Raw genomic sequence first — 21175 nt, forward strand, 5'->3', positions numbered from 1 at the left:
CATTAGTATAGAAAGCTCTTTTGATACTAAGAGAAACGATTCATTCAAGATGGCATCTCACAGTTTCACGCCTTTCGTCATTTTGCGCGGGTTCTGACGGTGTCATGCCCAATAATCTATTCTGTCCAATAAATGTAGCTAAAAGCCATGGATAATAACCAACTAAAATGAAACACATTTAGATATTGACGATGGGATTTCCATCTTACACAACTCCGGCTACGCCACAGCATAACATTTTCAACCGTTGTCATTCCTTTGACCATATAAATGACCATGACATATCATAATGATTGAAGAAAACCACCCAAAATACTCTATCTCTCATACCGAATGTTTCGTAATGTCATCCTTTCGACTGTACTCTATCCTTTTGAAATGAACATGCCCCAGTGCTTGGGCTGAACCTAGGAGGTTAAAAACTGTTAATGCATACAGCATACAATGCAAAAGAAAACTGAATCTTTCAAATTGGCATCAGCACAAGTCAAAAGTATTTCAAGAAAAAGCACTCGGTGTACAACATTCCCCTGAAGAAACAGAACACGAAAGATCGGAACATCCTTACACAAGACAGTGGTCATCATTGAAATGGGCTCAGTTAGCAAGCTGGTCCCATCTGTACAATGCCCTTTTACATTATTGTGTATTCAAAGCAACATTTACACATGATAGAGTTGTATTACGTTGTCCTGTGCAACTCTCCAACAGAATTGCCACATATGTATTCAAGATGTACTTTCTACCCAATCTAACACACATGAACTGTCTTCAAACTATATATACACATCTTTATATGGTAAGGTTTCAAACAATCTGACGTTCACCAAGTATTGTTTCAGATGGACAATATCCACATACAAAAGTCTCAGATCATTCGTGATATATATCTATGATGTAAGAAGAGGTAGAGAAATGGTGAGGTTAACAAATAAGGTGCTACGTCAAAGAAATGCAGACAATACAGTCCATACTTTGACTTTGCCTACTTTAACAGGGATTTTCTGTTATTGTGCAAGTGGTTTTGTCGTTCTTATTTATTACAAATAGAGGTTTCGTGAAGCATAAGACGTTTTCTGTTGCTATGTTTTTGTCAGCGGCCTTCTCCCTCTACCAACAAAAGCCAATGCATTAGAAGTAAGACGACGAAGGGCACCGTTAGATTAATCCCGACTTTATCAAGAAACGCTGATTGATATTCCCCGAGATAACGAGATTGGATTGGTTGAACTTTCCTCAGACCTCCCTTTACTACAAATTAAGCTTGTTTTGACAAGCACATGATTGGTGCTTCAAAGTGGACAATGAGATCCCATTTCGATCAAAGCCCAATGAAGTTGCAGTATAGCTTTGATCTCGCCACTGGCTTCCAAAACGCTCTCTTTGATGTATAAATCCCCACTTGTTTGTACTGAGGGCAAGTATAAAGGTTTCCCAGAGTCCGATGTACTTCACTCCATCTCAGCCTGCAGGACCGATCACACCCTCTTTCAATTATCAGAGCGTCACTGACTTCCTACAGTATTAGCTACAGGCCCGATATCAGTCCAGAATTGTGTAGATAAGCCCTAGAAAATGGATCCAGTTCAAGTTGCCATCAAGCTGAGAGGTCTCCTTGTTGCCCATGACAATGCAGTGAAAGAGATCCTGACATTAGGTAAATATCAACAGTTCTTATCTGCCTGTAAAATGCCAATATTTAGTACTCTGACCTTCAAAATTGAAAACCTCATGACTTTATTTTGATCATCTCTACCAAGACTTCTAATTACCCCGTTTTACTTTTTTTTCAGACATGCAGGTGTACAAGCTGATGCAAAAGATGACGGCCAACTCCTCCAACAACTGTATAATTCGAGGTGAACAGCTGATCCAGAGACGATGGGTACTGGAAGGTGTGAAGGAGATGTTTACCATCTACAGACAAATCAAGTGGCAAGAGGTGCAGGCCTGTGTAAATGCCATCACCAAAGATGTTTCTGGAGAAAGTGATACAGAGGCGGATTGGAATGCTGAAACTTCCTTCAATGACGATGACGCTTCCTTCACCGAACCCGAGGTCGACAGCTCATACAGTGAGGACGACGAAGACGAGGAAGACCTCTACACCAACGACAGCAGCTACGATATGACGACTCTCAGTCGAGCTTTGTCTGTAGACGACTGTGCACTTCATAGACACGCTTAAGGGAAATCACAAGTTCCTGGCCACATCAGCTAGTGCTACAGTAACTTTGTTATTGTTCTTGTTCAGAAATGTTGTGCAAAGAACATCCTGTTATATTGTAACCATAATTGCTTGTTGATGGTTATGTTGATGAAATAAAATAATGAAGTCGATATTATAATCTTTGTCATTTGCTGACACGTTCACGACATCTTGAGGACAGACATTAGTATAGAAAGCTCTTTTGATACTAAGAGAGAAACGATTCATTCAAGATGGCATCTCACAGTTTCACGCCTTTCGTCATTTTGCGCGGGTTCTGACGGTGTCATGCCCAATAATCTATTCTGTCCAATAAATGTAGCTAAAAGCCATGGATAATAACCAACTAAAATGAAACACATTTAGATATTGACGATGGGATTTCCATCTTACACAACTCCGGCTACGCCACAGCATAACATTTTCAACCGTTGTCATTCCTTTGACCATATAAATGACCATGACATATCATAATGATTGAAGAAAACCACCCAAAATACTCTATCTCTCATACCGAATGTTTCGTAATGTCATCCTTTCGACTGTACTCTATCCTTTTGAAATGAACATGCCCCAGTGCTTGGGCTGAACCTAGGAGGTTAAAACTGTTAATGCATACAGCATACAATGCAAAAGAAAACTGAATCTTTCAAATTGGCATCAGCACAAGTCAAAAGTATTTCAAGAAAAAGCACTCGGTGTACAACATTCCCCTGAAGAAACAGAACACGAAAGATCGGAACATCCTTACACAAGACAGTGGTCATCATTGAAATGGGCTCAGTTAGCAAGCTGGTCCCATCTGTACAATGCCCTTTTACATTATTGTGTATTCAAAGCAACATTTACACATGATAGAGTTGTATTACGTTGTCCTGTGCAACTCTCCAACAGAATTGCCACATATGTATTCAAGATGTACTTTCTACCCAATCTAACACACATGAACTGTCTTCAAACTATATATACACATCTTTATATGGTAAGGTTTCAAACAATCTGACGTTCACCAAGTATTGTTTCAGATGGACAATATCCACATACAAAAGTCTCAGATCATTCGTGATATATATCTATGATGTAAGAAGAGGTAGAGAAATGGTGAGGTTAACAAATAAGGTGCTACGTCAAAGAAATGCAGACAATACAGTCCATACTTTGACTTTGCCTACTTTAACAGGGATTTTCTGTTATTGTGCAAGTGGTTTTGTCGTTCTTATTTATTACAAATAGAGGTTTCGTGAAGCATAAGACGTTTTCTGTTGCTATGTTTTTGTCAGCGGCCTTCTCCCTCTACCAACAAAAGCCAATGCATTAGAAGTAAGACGACGAAGGGCACCGTTAGATTAATCCCGACTTTATCAAGAAACGCTGATTGATATTCCCCGAGATAACGAGATTGGATTGGTTGAACTTTCCTCAGACCTCCCTTTACTACAAATTAAGCTTGTTTTGACAAGCACATGATTGGTGCTTCAAAGTGGACAATGAGATCCCATTTCGATCAAAGCCCAATGAAGTTGCAGTATAGCTTTGATCTCGCCACTGGCTTCCAAAACGCTCTCTTTGATGTATAAATCCCCACTTGTTTGTACTGAGGGCAAGTATAAAGGTTTCCCAGAGTCCGATGTACTTCACTCCATCTCAGCCTGCAGGACCGATCACACCCTCTTTCAATTATCAGAGCGTCACTGACTTCCTACAGTATTAGCTATAGGCCCGATATCAGTCCAGAATTGTGTAGATAAGCCCTAGAAAATGGATCCAGTTCAAGTTGCCATCAAGCTGAGAGGTCTCCTTGTTGCCCATGACAATGCAGTGAAAGAGATCCTGACATTAGGTAAATATCAACAGTTCTTATCTGCCTGTAAAATGCCAATATTTAGTACTCTGACCTTCAAAATTGAAAACCTCATGACTTTATTTTGATCATCTCTACCAAGACTTCTAATTACCCCGTTTTACTTTTTTTCAGACATGCAGGTGTACAAGCTGATGCAAAAGATGACGGCCAACTCCTCCAACAACTGTATAATTCGAGGTGAACAGCTGATCCAGAGACGATGGGTACTGGAAGGTGTGAAGGAGATGTTTACCATCTACAGACAAATCAAGTGGCAAGAGGTGCAGGCCTGTGTAAATGCCATCACCAAAGATGTTTCTGGAGAAAGTGATACAGAGGCGGATTGGAATGCTGAAACTTCCTTCAATGACGATGACGCTTCCTTCACCGAACCCGAGGTCGACAGCTCATACAGTGAGGACGACGAAGACGAGGAAGACCTCTACACCAACGACAGCAGCTACGATATGACGACTCTCAGTCGAGCTTTGTCTGTAGACGACTGTGCACTTCATAGACACGCTTAAGGGGAAATCACAAGTTCCTGGCCACATCAGCTAGTGCTACAGTAACTTTGTTATTGTTCTTGTTCAGAAATGTTGTGCAAAGAACATCCTGTTATATTGTAACCATAATTGCTTGTTGATGGTTATGTTGATGAAATAAAATAATGAAGTCGATATTATAATCTTTGTCATTTGCTGACACGTTCACGACATCTTGAGGACAGACATTAGTATAGAAAGCTCTTTTGATACTAAGAGAGAAACGATTCATTCAAGATGGCATCTCACAGTTTCACGCCTTTCGTCATTTTGCGCGGGTTCTGACGGTGTCATGCCCAATAATCTATTCTGTCCAATAAATGTAGCTAAAAGCCATGGATAATAACCAACTAAAATGAAACACATTTAGATATTGACGATGGGATTTCCATCTTACACAACTCCGGCTACGCCACAGCATAACATTTTCAACCGTTGTCATTCCTTTGACCATATAAATGACCATGACATATCATAATGATTGAAGAAAACCACCCAAAATACTCTATCTCTCATACCGAATGTTTCGTAATGTCATCCTTTCGACTGTACTCTATCCTTTTGAAATGAACATGCCCCAGTGCTTGGGCTGAACCTAGGAGGTTAAAAACTGTTAATGCATACAGCATACAATGCAAAAGAAAACTGAATCTTTCAAATTGGCATCAGCACAAGTCAAAAGTATTTCAAGAAAAAGCACTCGGTGTACAACATTCCCCTGAAGAAACAGAACACGAAAGATCGGAACATCCTTACACAAGACAGTGGTCATCATTGAAATGGGCTCAGTTAGCAAGCTGGTCCCATCTGTACAATGCCCTTTTACATTATTGTGTATTCAAAGCAACATTTACACATGATAGAGTTGTATTACGTTGTCCTGTGCAACTCTCCAACAGAATTGTCACATATGTATTCAAGATGTACTTTCTACCCAATCTAACACACATGAACTGTCTTCAAACTATATATACACATCTTTATATGGTAAGGTTTCAAACAATCTGACGTTCACCAAGTATTGTTTCAGATGGACAATATCCACATACAAAAGTCTCAGATCATTCGTGATATATATCTATGATGTAAGAAGAGGTAGAGAAATGGTGAGGTTAACAAATAAGGTGCTACGTCAAAGAAATGCAGACAATACAGTCCATACTTTGACTTTGCCTACTTTAACAGGGATTTTCTGTTATTGTGCAAGTGGTTTTGTCGTTCTTATTTATTACAAATAGAGGTTTCGTGAAGCATAAGACGTTTTCTGTTGCTATGTTTTTGTCAGCGGCCTTCTCCCTCTACCAACAAAGCCAATGCATTAGAAGTAAGACGACGAAGGGCACCGTTAGATTAATCCCGACTTTATCAAGAAACGCTGATTGATATTCCCCGAGATAACGAGATTGGATTGGTTGAACTTTCCTCAGACCTCCCTTTACTACAAATTAAGCTTGTTTTGACAAGCACATGATTGGTGCTTCAAAGTGGACAATGAGATCCCATTTCGATCAAAGCCCAATGAAGTTGCAGTATAGCTTTGATCTCGCCACTGGCTTCCAAAACGCTCTCTTTGATGTATAAATCCCCACTTGTTTGTACTGAGGGCAAGTATAAAGGTTTCCCAGAGTCCGATGTACTTCACTCCATCTCAGCCTGCAGGACCGATCACACCCTCTTTCAATTATCAGAGCGTCACTGACTTCCTACAGTATTAGCTATAGGCCCGATATCAGTCCAGAATTGTGTAGATAAGCCCTAGAAAATGGATCCAGTTCAAGTTGCCATCAAGCTGAGAGGTCTCCTTGTTGCCCATGACAATGCAGTGAAAGAGATCCTGACATTAGGTAAATATCAACAGTTCTTATCTGCCTGTAAAATGCCAATATTTAGTACTCTGACCTTCAAAATTGAAAACCTCATGACTTTATTTTGATCATCTCTACCAAGACTTCTAATTACCCCGTTTTACTTTTTTCAGACATGCAGGTGTACAAGCTGATGCAAAGATGACGGCCAACTCCTCCAACAACTGTATAATTCGAGGTGAACAGCTGATCCAGAGACGATGGGTACTGGAAGGTGTGAAGGAGATGTTTACCATCTACAGACAAATCAAGTGGCAAGAGGTGCAGGCCTGTGTAAATGCCATCACCAAAGATGTTTCTGGAGAAAGTGATACAGAGGCGGATTGGAATGCTGAAACTTCCTTCAATGACGATGACGCTTCCTTCACCGAACCCGAGGTCGACAGCTCATACAGTGAGGACGACGAAGACGAGGAAGACCTCTACACCAACGACAGCAGCTACGATATGACGACTCTCAGTCGAGCTTTGTCTGTAGACGACTGTGCACTTCATAGACACGCTTAAGGGAAATCACAAGTTCCTGGCCACATCAGCTAGTGCTACAGTTAACTTTGTTATTGTTCTTGTTCAGAAATGTTGTGCAAAGAACATCCTGTTATATTGTAACCATAATTGCTTGTTGATGGTTATGTTGATGAAATAAAATAATGAAGTCGATATTATAATCTTTGTCATTTGCTGACACGTTCACGACATCTTGAGGACAGACATTAGTATAGAAAGCTCTTTTGATACTAAGAGAGAAACGATTCATTCAAGATGGCATCTCACAGTTTCACGCCTTTCGTCATTTTGCGCGGGTTCTGACGGTGTCATGCCCAATAATCTATTCTGTCCAATAAATGTAGCTAAAAGCCATGGATAATAACCAACTAAAATGAAACACATTTAGATATTGACGATGGGATTTCCATCTTACACAACTCCGGCTACGCCACAGCATAACATTTTCAACCGTTGTCATTCCTTTGACCATATAAATGACCATGACATATCATAATGATTGAAGAAAACCACCCAAAATACTCTATCTCTCATACCGAATGTTTCGTAATGTCATCCTTTCGACTGTACTCTATCCTTTTGAAATGAACATGCCCCAGTGCTTGGGCTGAACCTAGGAGGTTAAAAACTGTTAATGCATACAGCATACAATGCAAAAGAAAACTGAATCTTTCAAATTGGCATCAGCACAAGTCAAAAGTATTTCAAGAAAAAGCACTCGGTGTACAACATTCCCCTGAAGAAACAGAACACGAAAGATCGGAACATCCTTACACAAGACAGTGGTCATCATTGAAATGGGCTCAGTTAGCAAGCTGGTCCCATCTGTACAATGCCCTTTTACATTATTGTGTATTCAAAGCAACATTTACACATGATAGAGTTGTATTACGTTGTCCTGTGCAACTCTCCAACAGAATTGCCACATATGTATTCAAGATGTACTTTCTACCCAATCTAACACACATGAACTGTCTTCAAACTATATATACACATCTTTATATGGTAAGGTTTCAAACAATCTGACGTTCACCAAGTATTGTTTCAGATGGACAATATCCACATACAAAAGTCTCAGATCATTCGTGATATATATCTATGATGTAAGAAGAGGTAGAGAAATGGTGAGGTTAACAAATAAGGTGCTACGTCAAAGAAATGCAGACAATACAGTCCATACTTTGACTTTGCCTACTTTAACAGGGATTTTCTGTTATTGTGCAAGTGGTTTTGTCGTTCTTATTTATTACAAATAGAGGTTTCGTGAAGCATAAGACGTTTTCTGTTGCTATGTTTTTGTCAGCGGCCTTCTCCCTCTACCAACAAAAGCCAATGCATTAGAAGTAAGACGACGAAGGGCACCGTTAGATTAATCCCGACTTTATCAAGAAACGCTGATTGATATTCCCGAGATAACGAGATTGGATTGGTTGAACTTTCCTCAGACCTCCCTTTACTACAAATTAAGCTTGTTTTGACAAGCACATGATTGGTGCTTCAAAGTGGACAATGAGATCCCATTTCGATCAAAGCCCAATGAAGTTGCAGTATAGCTTTGATCTCGCCACTGGCTTCCAAAACGCTCTCTTTGATGTATAAATCCCCACTTGTTTGTACTGAGGGCAAGTATAAAGGTTTCCCAGAGTCCGATGTACTTCACTCCATCTCAGCCTGCAGGACCGATCACACCCTCTTTCAATTATCAGAGCGTCACTGACTTCCTACAGTATTAGCTACAGGCCCGATATCAGTCCAGAATTGTGTAGATAAGCCCTAGAAAATGGATCCAGTTCAAGTTGCCATCAAGCTGAGAGGTCTCCTTGTTGCCCATGACAATGCAGTGAAAGAGATCCTGACATTAGGTAAATATCAACAGTTCTTATCTGCCTGTAAAATGCCAATATTTAGTACTCTGACCTTCAAAATTGAAAACCTCATGACTTTATTTTGATCATCTCTACCAAGACTTCTAATTACCCCGTTTTACTTTTTTTTCAGACATGCAGGTGTACAAGCTGATGCAAAAGATGACGGCCAACTCCTCCAACAACTGTATAATTCGAGGTGAACAGCTGATCCAGAGACGATGGGTACTGGAAGGTGTGAAGGAGATGTTTACCATCTACAGACAAATCAAGTGGCAAGAGGTGCAGGCCTGTGTAAATGCCATCACCAAAGATGTTTCTGGAGAAAGTGATACAGAGGCGGATTGGAATGCTGAAACTTCCTTCAATGACGATGACGCTTCCTTCACCGAACCCGAGGTCGACAGCTCATACAGTGAGGACGACGAAGACGAGGAAGACCTCTACACCAACGACAGCAGCTACGATATGACGACTCTCAGTCGAGCTTTGTCTGTAGACGACTGTGCACTTCATAGACACGCTTAAGGGAAATCACAAGTTCCTGGCCACATCAGCTAGTGCTACAGTAACTTTGTTATTGTTCTTGTTCAGAAATGTTGTGCAAAGAACATCCTGTTATATTGTAACCATAATTGCTTGTTGATGGTTATGTTGATGAAATAAAATAATGAAGTCGATATTATAATCTTTGTCATTTGCTGACACGTTCACGACATCTTGAGGACAGACATTAGTATAGAAAGCTCTTTTGATACTAAGAGAGAAACGATTCATTCAAGATGGCATCTCACAGTTTCACGCCTTTCGTCATTTTGCGCGGGTTCTGACGGTGTCATGCCCAATAATCTATTCTGTCCAATAAATGTAGCTAAAAGCCATGGATAATAACCAACTAAAATGAAACACATTTAGATATTGACGATGGGATTTCCATCTTACACAACTCCGGCTACGCCACAGCATAACATTTTCAACCGTTGTCATTCCTTTGACCATATAAATGACCATGACATATCATAATGATTGAAGAAAACACCCAAAATACTCTATCTCTCATACCGAATGTTTCGTAATGTCATCCTTTCGACTGTACTCTATCCTTTGGAAATGAACATGCCCCCAGTGCTTGGGCTGAACCTAGGAGGTTAAAACTGTTAATGCATACAGCATACAATGCAAAAGAAAACTGAATCTTTCAAATTGGCATCAGCACAAGTCAAAAGTATTTCAAGAAAAAGCACTCGGTGTACAACATTCCCCTGAAGAAACAGAACACGAAAGATCGGAACATCCTTACACAAGACAGTGGTCATCATTGAAATGGGCTCAGTTAGCAAGCTGGTCCCATCTGTACAATGCCCTTTTACATTATTGTGTATTCAAAGCAACATTTACACATGATAGAGTTGTATTACGTTGTCCTGTGCAACTCTCCAACAGAATTGTCACATATGTATTCAAGATGTACTTTCTACCCAATCTAACACACATGAACTGTCTTCAAACTATATATACACATCTTTATATGGTAAGGTTTCAAACAATCTGACGTTCACCAAGTATTGTTTCAGATGGACAATATCCACATACAAAAGTCTCAGATCATTCGTGATATATATCTATGATGTAAGAAGAGGTAGAGAAATGGTGAGGTTAACAAATAAGGTGCTACGTCAAAGAAATGCAGACAATACAGTCCATACTTTGACTTTGCCTACTTTAACAGGGATTTTCTGTTATTGTGCAAGTGGTTTTGTCGTTCTTATTTATTACAAATAGAGGTTTCGTGAAGCATAAGACGTTTTCTGTTGCTATGTTTTTGTCAGCGGCCTTCTCCCTCTACCAACAAAAGCCAATGCATTAGAAGTAAGACGACGAAGGGCACCGTTAGATTAATCCCGACTTTATCAAGAAACGCTGATTGATATTCCCCGAGATAACGAGATTGGATTGGTTGAACTTTCCTCAGACCTCCCTTTACTACAAATTAAGCTTGTTTTGACAAGCACATGATTGGTGCTTCAAAGTGGACAATGAGATCCCATTTCGATCAAAGCCCAATGAAGTTGCAGTATAGCTTTGATCTCGCCACTGGCTTCCAAAACGCTCTCTTTGATGTATAAATCCCCACTTGTTTGTACTGAGGGCAAGTATAAAGGTTTCCCAGAGTCCGATGTACTTCACTCCATCTCAGCCTGCAGGACCGATCACACCCTCTTTCAATTATCAGAGCGTCACTGACTTCCTACAGTATTAGCTATAGGCCCGATATCAGTCCAGAATTGTGTAGATAAGCCCTAGAAAATGGATCCAGTTCAAGTTGCCATCAAGCTGAGAGGTCTCCTTGTTGCCCATGACAATGCAGTGAAAGAGATCCTGACATTAGGTAAATATCAACAGTTCTTATCTGCCTGTAAAATGCCAATATTTAGTACTCTGACCTTCAAAATTGAAAACCTCATGACTTTATTTTGATCATCTCTACCAAGACTTCTAATTACCCCGTTTTACTTTTTTTCAGACATGCAGGTGTACAAGCTGATGCAAAAGATGACGGCCAACTCCTCCAACAACTGTATAATTCGAGGTGAACAGCTGATCCAGAGACGATGGGTACTGGAAGGTGTGAAGGAGATGTTTACCATCTACAGACAAATCAAGTGGCAAGAGGTGCAGGCCTGTGTAAATGCCATCACCAAAGATGTTTCTGGAGAAAGTGATACAGAGGCGGATTGGAATGCTGAAACTTCCTTCAATGACGATGACGCTTCCTTCACCGAACCCGAGGTCGACAGCTCATACAGTGAGGACGACGAAGACGAGGAAGACCTCTACACCAACGACAGCAGCTACGATATGACGACTCTCAGTCGAGCTTTGTCTGTAGACGACTGTGCACTTCATAGACACGCTTAAGGGAAATCACAAGTTCCTGGCCACATCAGCTAGTGCTACAGTAACTTTGTTATTGTTCTTGTTCAGAAATGTTGTGCAAAGAACATCCTGTTATATTGTAACCATAATTGCTTGTTGATGGTTATGTTGATGAAATAAAATAATGAAGTCGATATTATAATCTTTGTCATTTGCTGACACGTTCACGACATCTTGAGGACAGACATTAGTATAGAAAGCTCTTTTGATACTAAGAGAGAAACGATTCATTCAAGATGGCATCTCACAGTTTCACGCCTTTCGTCATTTTGCGCGGGTTCTGACGGTGTCATGCCCAATAATCTATTCTGTCCAATAAATGTAGCTAAAAGCCATGGATAATAACCAACTAAAATAAAACACATTTAGATATTGACGATGGGATTTCCATCTTACACAACTCCGGCTACGCCACAGCATAACATTTTCAACCGTTGTCATTCCTTTGACCATATAAATGACCATGACATATCATAATGATTGAAGAAAACCACCCAACACACTCATGATGACTATCTCTCATACCGTATGTTTCGTAATGTCATCCTTTCGACTGTACTCTATCCTTTTGAAATGAACATGCCCCAGTGCTTGGGCTGAACCTAGGAGGTTAAAAACTGTTAATGCATACAGCATACAATGCAAAAGAAAACTGAATCTTTCAAATTGGCATCAGCACAAGTCAAAAGTATCTCAAGAAAAAGCACTCGGTGTACAGCATTACCCTGAAGAAACAGAACACGAAAGATCGGAACATCCTTACACAAGACAGTGGTCATCATTGAAATGGGCTCAGTTAGCAAGCTGGTCCCATCTGTACAATGCCCTCCCATCTGTACAATTTTTACATTATTGTGTATTCAAAGCAACATTTACACATGATAGAGTTGTATTACGTTGTCCTGTGCAACTCTCCAACAGAATTGCCACATATGTATTCAAGATGTACTTTCTACCCAATCTAACACACATGAACTGTCTTCAAACTATATATACACATCTTTATATGGTAAGGTTTCAAACAATCTGACGTTCACCAAGTATTGTTTCAGATGGACAATATCCACATACAAAAGTCTCAGATCATTCGTGATATATATCTATGATGTAAGAAGAGGTAGAGAAATGGTGAGGTTAACAAATAAGGTGCTACGTCAAAGAAATGCAGACAATACAGTCCATACTTTGACTTTGCCTACTTTAACAGGGATTTTCTGTTATTGTGCAAGTGGTTTTGTCGTTCTTATTTATTACAAATAGAGGTTTCGTGAAGCATAAGACGTTTTCTGTTGCTATGTTTTTGTCAGCGGCCTTCTGCCCCTACCAACAAAAGCCAATGCATTAGAAGTAAGACGACGAAGGGCACCGTTAGATTAATCCCGACTTTATCAAGAAACGCTGATTGATATTCCCCGAGATAACGAGATTGGATTGGTTGAACTTTCCTCAGACCTCCCTTTACTACAAATTAAGCTTGTTTTGACAAGCACATGATTGGTGCTTCAAAGTGGACAATGAGATCCCATTTCGATCAAAGCCCAATGAAGTTGCAGTATAGCTTTGATCTCGCCACTGGCTTCCAAAACGCTCTCTTTGATGTATAAATCCCCACTTGTTTGTACTGAGGGCAAGTATAAAGGTTTCCCAGAGTCCGATGTACTTCACTCCATCTCAGCCTGCAGGACCGATCACACCCTCTTTCAATTATCAGAGCGTCACTGACTTCCTACAGTATTAGCTATAGGCCCGATATCAGTCCAGAATTGTGTAGATAAGCCCTAGAAAATGGATCCAGTTCAAGTTGCCATCAAGCTGAGAGGTCTCCTTGTTGCCCATGACAATGCAGTGAAAGAGATCCTGACATTAGGTAAATATCAACAGTTCTTATCTGCCTGTAAAATGCCAATATTTAGTACTCTGACCTTCAAAATTGAAAACCTCATGACTTTATTTTGATCATCTCTACCAAGACTTCTAATTACCCCGTTTTACTTTTTTCAGACATGCAGGTGTACAAGCTGATGCAAAGATGACGGCCAACTCCTCCAACAACTGTATAATTCGAGGTGAACAGCTGATCCAGAGACGATGGGTACTGGAAGGTGTGAAGGAGATGTTTACCATCTACAGACAAATCAAGTGGCAAGAGGTGCAGGCCTGTGTAAATGCCATCACCAAAGATGTTTCTGGAGAAAGTGATACAGAGGCGGATTGGAATGCTGAAACTTCCTTCAATGACGATGACGCTTCCTTCACCGAACCCGAGGTCGACAGCTCATACAGTGAGGACGACGAAGACGAGGAAGACCTCTACACCAACGACAGCAGCTACGATATGACGACTCTCAGTCGAGCTTTGTCTGTAGACGACTGTGCACTTCATAGACACGCTTAAGGGGAAATCACAAGTTCCTGGCCACATCAGCTAGTGCTACAGTAACTTTGTTATTGTTCTTGTTCAGAAATGTTGTGCAAAGAACATCCTGTTATATTGTAACCATAATTGCTTGTTGATGGTTATGTTGATGAAATAAAATAATGAAGTCGATATTATAATCTTTGTCATTTGCTGACACGTTCACGACATCTTGAGGACAGACATTAGTATAGAAAGCTCTTTTGATACTAAGAGAGAAACGATTCATTCAAGATGGCATCTCACAGTTTCACGCCTTTCGTCATTTTGCGCGGGTTCTGACGGGTCATGCCCAATAATCTATTCTGTCCAATAAATGTAGCTAAAAGCCATGGATAATAACCAACTAAAATAAAACACATTTAGATATTGACGATGGGATTTCCATCTTACACAACTCCGGCTACGCCACAGCATAACATTTTCAACCGTTGTCATTCCTTTGACCATATAAATGACCATGACATATCATAATGATTGAAGAAAACCACCCAACACACTCATGATGACTATCTCTCATACCGTATGTTTCGTAATGTCATCCTTTCGACTGTACTCTATCCTTTTGAAATGAACATGCCCCAGTGCTTGGGCTGAACCTAGGAGGTTAAAAACTGTTAATGCATACAGCATACAATGCAAAAGAAAACTGAATCTTTCAAATTGGCATCAGCACAAGTCAAAAGTATCTCAAGAAAAAGCACTCGGTGTACAGCATTACCCTGAAGAAACAGAACACGAAAGATCGGAACATCCTTACACAAGACAGTGGTCATCATTGAAATGGGCTCAGTTAGCAAGCTTGGCACTTATTCTCGAAACTTTCGAAGCCCTAAGAATTCTTAACTTGATCGTAACCAGTGTGTTAAGAATGGGCTTAAGAAGTTCGTAGGGCTTAAGAAATTTCGAGAATAGCTAGCCAGGTCCCATCTGTACAATGCCCTTTTACATTATTGTGTATTCAAAGCAACATTTACACATGATAGAGTTGTATTACGTTGTCCTGTGCAACTCTCCAACAGAATTGCCACATATGTATTCAAGATGTACTTTCTACCCAATCTAACACACATGAACTGTCTTCAAACTATATATACACATCTTTATATGGTAAGGTTTCAAACAATCTGACGTTCACCAAGTATTGTTTCAGATGGACAATATCCACATACAAAAGTCTCAGATCATTCGTGATATATATCTATGATGTAAGAAGAGGTAGAGAAATGGTGAGGTTAACAAATAAGGTGCTACGTCAAAGAAATGCAGACAATACAGTCCATACTTTGACTTTGCCTACTTTAACAGGGATTTTCTGTTATTGTGCAAGTGGTTTTGTCGTTCTTATTTATTACAAATAGAGGTTTCGTGAAGCATAAGACGTTTTCTGTTGCTATGGTTTTGTCAGCGGCCTTCTCCCTCTACCAACAAAAGCCAATGCATTAGAAGTAAGACGACGAAGGGCACCGTTAGATTAATCCCGACTTTATCAAGAAACGCTGATTGATATTCCCCGAGATAACGAGATTGGATTGGTTGAACTTTCCTCAGACCTCCCTTTACTACAAATTAAGCTTGTTTTGACAAGCACATGATTGGTGCTTCAAAGTGGACAATGAGATCCCATTTCGATCAAAGCCCAATGAAGTTGCAGTATAGCTTTGATCTCGCCACTGGCTTCCAAAACGCTCTCTTTGATGTATAAATCCCCCACTTGTTTGTACTGAGGGCAAGTATAAAGGTTTCCCAGAGTCCGATGTACTTCACTCCATCTCAGCCTGCAGGACCGATCACACCCTCTTTCAATTATCAGAGCGTCACTGACTTCCTACAGTATTAGCTATAGGCCCGATATCAGTCCAGAATTGTGTAGATAAGCCCTAGAAAATGGATCCAGTTCAAGTTGCCATCAAGCTGAGAGGTCTCCTTGTTGCCCATGACAATGCAGTGAAAGAGATCCTGACATTAGGTAAATATCAACAGTTCTTATCTGCCTGTAAAATGCCAATATTTAGTACTCTGACCTTCAAAATTGAAAACCTCATGACTTTATTTTGATCATCTCTACCAAGACTTCTAATTACCCCGTTTTACTTTTTTTCAGACATGCAGGTGTACAAGCTGATGCAAAAGATGACGGCCAACTCCTCCAACAACTGTATAATTCGAGGTGAACAGCTGATCCAGAGACGATGGGTACTGGAAGGTGTGAAGGAGATGTTTACCATCTACAGACAAATCAAGTGGCAAGAGGTGCAGGCCTGTGTAAATGCCATCACCAAAGATGTTTCTGGAGAAAGTGATACAGAGGCGGATTGGAATGCTGAAACTTCCTTCAATGACGATGACGCTTCCTTCACCGAACCCGAGGTCGACAGCTCATACAGTGAGGACGACGAAGACGAGGAAGACCTCTACACCAACGACAGCAGCTACGATATGACGACTCTCAGTCGAGCTTTGTCTGTAGACGACTGTGCACTTCATAGACACGCTTAAGGGAAATCACAAGTTCCTGGCCACATCAGCTAGTGCTACAGTAACTTTGTTATTGTTCTTGTTCAGAAATGTTGTGCAAAGAACATCCTGTTATATTGTAACCATAATTGCTTGTTGATGGTTATGTTGATGAAATAAAATAATGAAGTCGATATTATAATCTTTGTCATTTGCTGACACGTTCACGACATCTTGAGGACAGACATTAGTATAGAAAGCTCTTTTGATACTAAGAGAGAAACGATTCATTCAAGATGGCATCTCACAGTTTCACGCCTTTCGTCATTTTGCGCGGGTTCTGACGGTGTCATGCCCAATAATCTATTCTGTCCAATAAATGTAGCTAAAAGCCATGGATAATAACCAACTAAAATGAAACACATTTAGATATTGACGATGGGATTTCCATCTTACACAACTCCGGCTACGCCACAGCATAACATTTTCAACCGTTGTCATTCCTTTGACCATATAAATGACGATGACATATCATAATGATTGAAGAAAAACACCCAAAACACTCTATCTCTCATACCGTATGTTTCGTAATGTCATACTTTCAACTGTACTCTATCCTTTGGAAATGAACATGCCCCCCAGTGCTTGGGCTGAACCCAGGAGGTTAATAACTGTTAATGCATACAGCATGCAATGCAAAAGAAAACTGAATCTTTCAAATTGGCATCAGCACAAGTCAAAAGTATTTCAAGAAAAAGCACTCGGTGTACAACATTCCCCTGAAGAAACAGAACACGAAAGATCGGAACATCCTTACACAAGACAGTGGTCATCATTGAAATGGGCTCAGTTAGCAAGCTGGTCCCATCTGTACAATGCCCTTTTACATTATTGTGTATTCAAAGTAACATTTACACATGATAGAGTTGTATTACGTTGTCCTGTGCAACTCTCCAACAGAATTGCCACATATGTATTCAAGATGTATTTTCTACCCAATCTAACACACATGAACTGTCTTCAAACTATATATACACATCTTTATATGGTAAGGTTTCAAACAATCTGACGTTCACCAAGTATTGTTTCAGATGGACAATATCCACATACAAAAGTCTCAGATCATTCGTGCAATATTTCTATGATGTAAGAAGAGATAGAGAAATGGTGAGGTTAACAAATAAGGTGCTACGTCAAAGAAATGCAGACAATACAGTCCATACTTTGACTTGGCCTACTTTAACGGGGATTTTCTGTTATTGTGCAACTGGTTTTGTCGTTCCTATTTATTACAAATAGAGATTACGTCAAGCATAAGACGTTTTCTGTTGCTATGGTTTTCAGCGGCCTTCTCCCTCTACCAACAAAAGCCAATGCATTAGAAGTAAGACGACGAAGGGCACCGTTAGATTAATCCCGACTTTATCAAGAAACGCTGATTGATATTCCCCGAGATAACGAGATTGGATTGGTTGAACTTTCCTCAGACCTCCCTTTACTACAAATTAAGCTTGTTTTGACAAGCACATGATTGGTGCTTCAAAGTGGACAATGAGATCCCATTTCGATCAAAGCCCAATGAAGTTGCAGTATAGCTTTGATCTCGCCACTGGCTTCCAAAACGCTCTCTTTGATGTATAAATCCCCACTTGTTTGTACTGAGGGCCAGTATAAAGGTTTCCCAGAGACCGATGTACTTCACTCCATCTCAGCCTGCAGGACCGATCACACCCTCTTTCAATTATCAGAGCGTCACTGACTTCCTACAGTATTAGCTATAGGCCCGATATCAGTCCAGAATTGTGTAGATAAGCCCTAGAAAATGGATCCAGTTCAAGTTGCCATCAAGCTGAGAGGTCTCCTTGTTGCCCATGACAATGCAGTGAAAGAGATCCTGACATTAGGTAAATATCAACAGTTCTTATCTGCCTGTAAAATGCCAATATTTAGTACTCTGACCTTCAAAATTGAAAACCTCATGACTTTATTTTGATCATCTCTACCAAGACTTCTAATTACCCCGTTTTACTTTTTCAGACATGCAGGTGTACAAGCTGATGCAAAAGATGACGGCCAACTCCTCCAACAACTGTATAATTCGAGGTGAACAGCTGATCCAGAGACCATTTATATTTAATTTATGTGTGGTTCCGTTTTGTGGATAGCATTCTGTATTGACAGGTGTTATGATTCCAAGGTTGACATTCAAGTTAGTGTTCTAAGGTGTAACATTGCATGGTAGATATACATTGCAAGATTCTCAATTTGGGCATAATCGTTTGTTCTCTTGGGGATACTAAACTTCCATTTAGAAAATATATAAGCATAATTTGTGGGAATTTAATTTTCAGGTAACTGACTATAAGAAGGGCATATTAAGAGAATGTGATAGCCTTATCGTCTTCCACATATCCTTTGTGGCATACACAACACAGTGTTTTATTCATTTCAGTATTGATATACCTTCCGGTCTCAATACTTAATTGATGTGAGAAACATCGAAATTGGGAGAGCACAACCCAATATATTTATAAATACTTAAATAAGGTATAGCTCTGTACCAAAGGAGACTTTAAAAAGGAGTAGGGTAATATATAGAGAATACTACACGAGGTCTCATTACATACGAATTATACGAAACGAGTGTCCTTCCTATGGTATCCAATCTCAGAAGGATAATAGTTCTGGTGGTTGCTCTCTGCCCTATCAGATAACATAGGAAGGTCACGAGTTTCGTATAATTCGTATGTAATGAGACCTCGTGCGGTATTTTATTTATTACCCACGTCTTACATGCATTAAATTGACAAAATAGCGTATTTTTGTTAATAATATTTTGGTTTCAAACCGAAACCGGTTTCATAAAGAGGTTGCGGAAGAGTTTTGTACTGTAGTACAATATTTGCATGACGTCACTGTAATGACGTCACCTCCTTGGTAACCGACGTCACGATGCATGTCAACGTATGGGTAGTTGCATACTAATCTCGTACGTCACACGAGTGTCGTATCGCGTTGACCTGTGTCGTAACGACTTGACCTGAGATTCTAACGAGTTGATTGGATTATACGATGACCTCTCAATTAGGTCACGTTGTGACGGAACTACTTTTTCATTAATAACAAACACGCGAATTGATTCATTCTACAACTTACTAGTATATGCATTGTCGGAATGTAAACATTGCGAACGTTGCCGTATCGCTGTTTAATTGTGAGTCGAACTGAGACATTATATCCGTCGAAAAACATAAACGCAATGTTTCCACCAGTGATGTTAGCCGAAAGAAGCAACTGGAAACCAAGAAACGGGGTGCTACGGAGTAGTTTACTGTAGGAGGCTGTACGAGGCGATGACAACTGACATGCATCGTGACGTCGATTACCAAGGCAGTGACGTCATTACAGTGTGACGTCATGCAAATATTATAGTAGGGTATGTTAATTTTCCATTTGTAAACCACTGCTTTAGGGTACATGTACATGGCACCAGGTGAATGTAAGTGTGTGTGTACTATTTACCGGTGGCAGCAAATGAGTGAAGCACCAGTGGGTGCTGTTGACAGCAGTGCGTGACAGAAGTTACCCACCTTTGTAAACAGTATTAACGTAAACATGTCTGAAGCGATGATGGTGAATTCATTTTTTTGCAGTTGCAAACCGGTGTATTAGGATTTCTAATTTATTAACACACTGACCAATGGAATTTTAAGTAGTTTACAAATTATGTGATTTAAAAATTAACTGCTTGTTTGAGGATCAGACAATCCAGTGACTGACATGCAATTTATTCCTCTGGACTAGAATACAATAGTGATATAACAAGCAAGATACTAGTGGTGAGTGGGTGAGTTGGGTTTTACACCACTTTTAATAATATTCCAGCAATATGCAGTAGGGACACCAGAAATGGCCTTGCGACAACCATGTGGTATTGAACCAACTGACGAGCGAGGCAGCTTTTATACTAGGCTACCCCACGCAGCGAAGCCTTTAACCTCATCACCCAGTTAAGTTATTGTGAATTTTGATATTAATAATCAAAATACAATACGCCAAAATGTGAGTCAATGTGGAATCGATTATAAACTTTTGCTTAAGATGCTGATACTCAAACCAGTCATGGTGTGAGTACTTGAAACTGATTACAAAGAGGAAATGTGTTTGTTCAAACACAAAAATAAAAAATACTGAAAATAGTTCAGTCATGGGTGACCAATAAATGGTGGAATAAAAACTTCCTAAACAGACAATATAAAATAGAAGGTGATATTACTGAATTTGTTCATGAAAACCTGGACATTATGTCAAAACCTGAGTTAGAATTGTTCTTCAGCAACCCATCCTTGTAGTAAGGGGAAATCTGGCCCCGATTTCTCGAAACAAACTTAAGTCTGAGTTTCGACTTAAGTTAGAGTTTTAACTTGAATTTGAGAAAATGCATTTCCCAGAATGAACTAAAATCGATATTAAACTCAAACATAGTAGACAATTTGAGTTTGGTGGATAGTTTTGGCTTTTTTATTTTAAA

General features: G+C 39.9%; 5 protein-coding genes across 5 annotated transcripts; all 5 read left to right on the forward strand.

Moving 5' to 3' along the window:
• The first annotated feature begins 1511 nt into the window (after positions 1 to 1511).
• LOC124278016 lies at positions 1512 to 2221 on the forward strand. Its single transcript, XM_046713752.1, has 2 exons — positions 1512 to 1657; positions 1794 to 2221. Exons 1-2 carry the CDS (start codon positions 1576 to 1578, stop codon positions 2186 to 2188), a joined length of 477 nt encoding a protein of 158 aa, XP_046569708.1. The 5' UTR covers positions 1512 to 1575; the 3' UTR covers positions 2189 to 2221.
• A 1617-nt stretch (positions 2222 to 3838) lies between these two features.
• Positions 3839 to 4579, forward strand: LOC124278025. The gene is made up of 2 exons (XM_046713763.1): positions 3839 to 4049; positions 4185 to 4579. Exons 1-2 carry the CDS (start codon positions 3968 to 3970, stop codon positions 4577 to 4579), a joined length of 477 nt encoding a protein of 158 aa, XP_046569719.1. The 5' UTR covers positions 3839 to 3967.
• Positions 4580 to 8685: 4106 nt separating this feature from the next.
• Positions 8686 to 9395, forward strand: LOC124278034. The gene is made up of 2 exons (XM_046713777.1): positions 8686 to 8831; positions 8968 to 9395. The coding sequence occupies exons 1-2, from the start codon at positions 8750 to 8752 to the stop codon at positions 9360 to 9362; spliced, it is 477 nt and encodes a 158-aa protein (XP_046569733.1). The 5' UTR covers positions 8686 to 8749; the 3' UTR covers positions 9363 to 9395.
• A 1617-nt stretch (positions 9396 to 11012) lies between these two features.
• Positions 11013 to 11786, forward strand: LOC124278037. Its single transcript, XM_046713790.1, has 2 exons — positions 11013 to 11223; positions 11359 to 11786. Exons 1-2 carry the CDS (start codon positions 11142 to 11144, stop codon positions 11751 to 11753), a joined length of 477 nt encoding a protein of 158 aa, XP_046569746.1. The 5' UTR covers positions 11013 to 11141; the 3' UTR covers positions 11754 to 11786.
• A 4160-nt stretch (positions 11787 to 15946) lies between these two features.
• Positions 15947 to 16719, forward strand: LOC124278049. The gene is made up of 2 exons (XM_046713799.1): positions 15947 to 16156; positions 16292 to 16719. Exons 1-2 carry the CDS (start codon positions 16075 to 16077, stop codon positions 16684 to 16686), a joined length of 477 nt encoding a protein of 158 aa, XP_046569755.1. The 5' UTR covers positions 15947 to 16074; the 3' UTR covers positions 16687 to 16719.
• Positions 16720 to 21175: the final 4456 nt, after the last annotated feature.

This window comes from Haliotis rubra, unplaced genomic scaffold, assembly GCF_003918875.1.
Source record: "Haliotis rubra isolate DU_JTF1 unplaced genomic scaffold, ASM391887v1 Scf106, whole genome shotgun sequence".
Lineage (NCBI taxonomy): Eukaryota > Metazoa > Mollusca > Gastropoda > Lepetellida > Haliotidae > Haliotis > Haliotis rubra.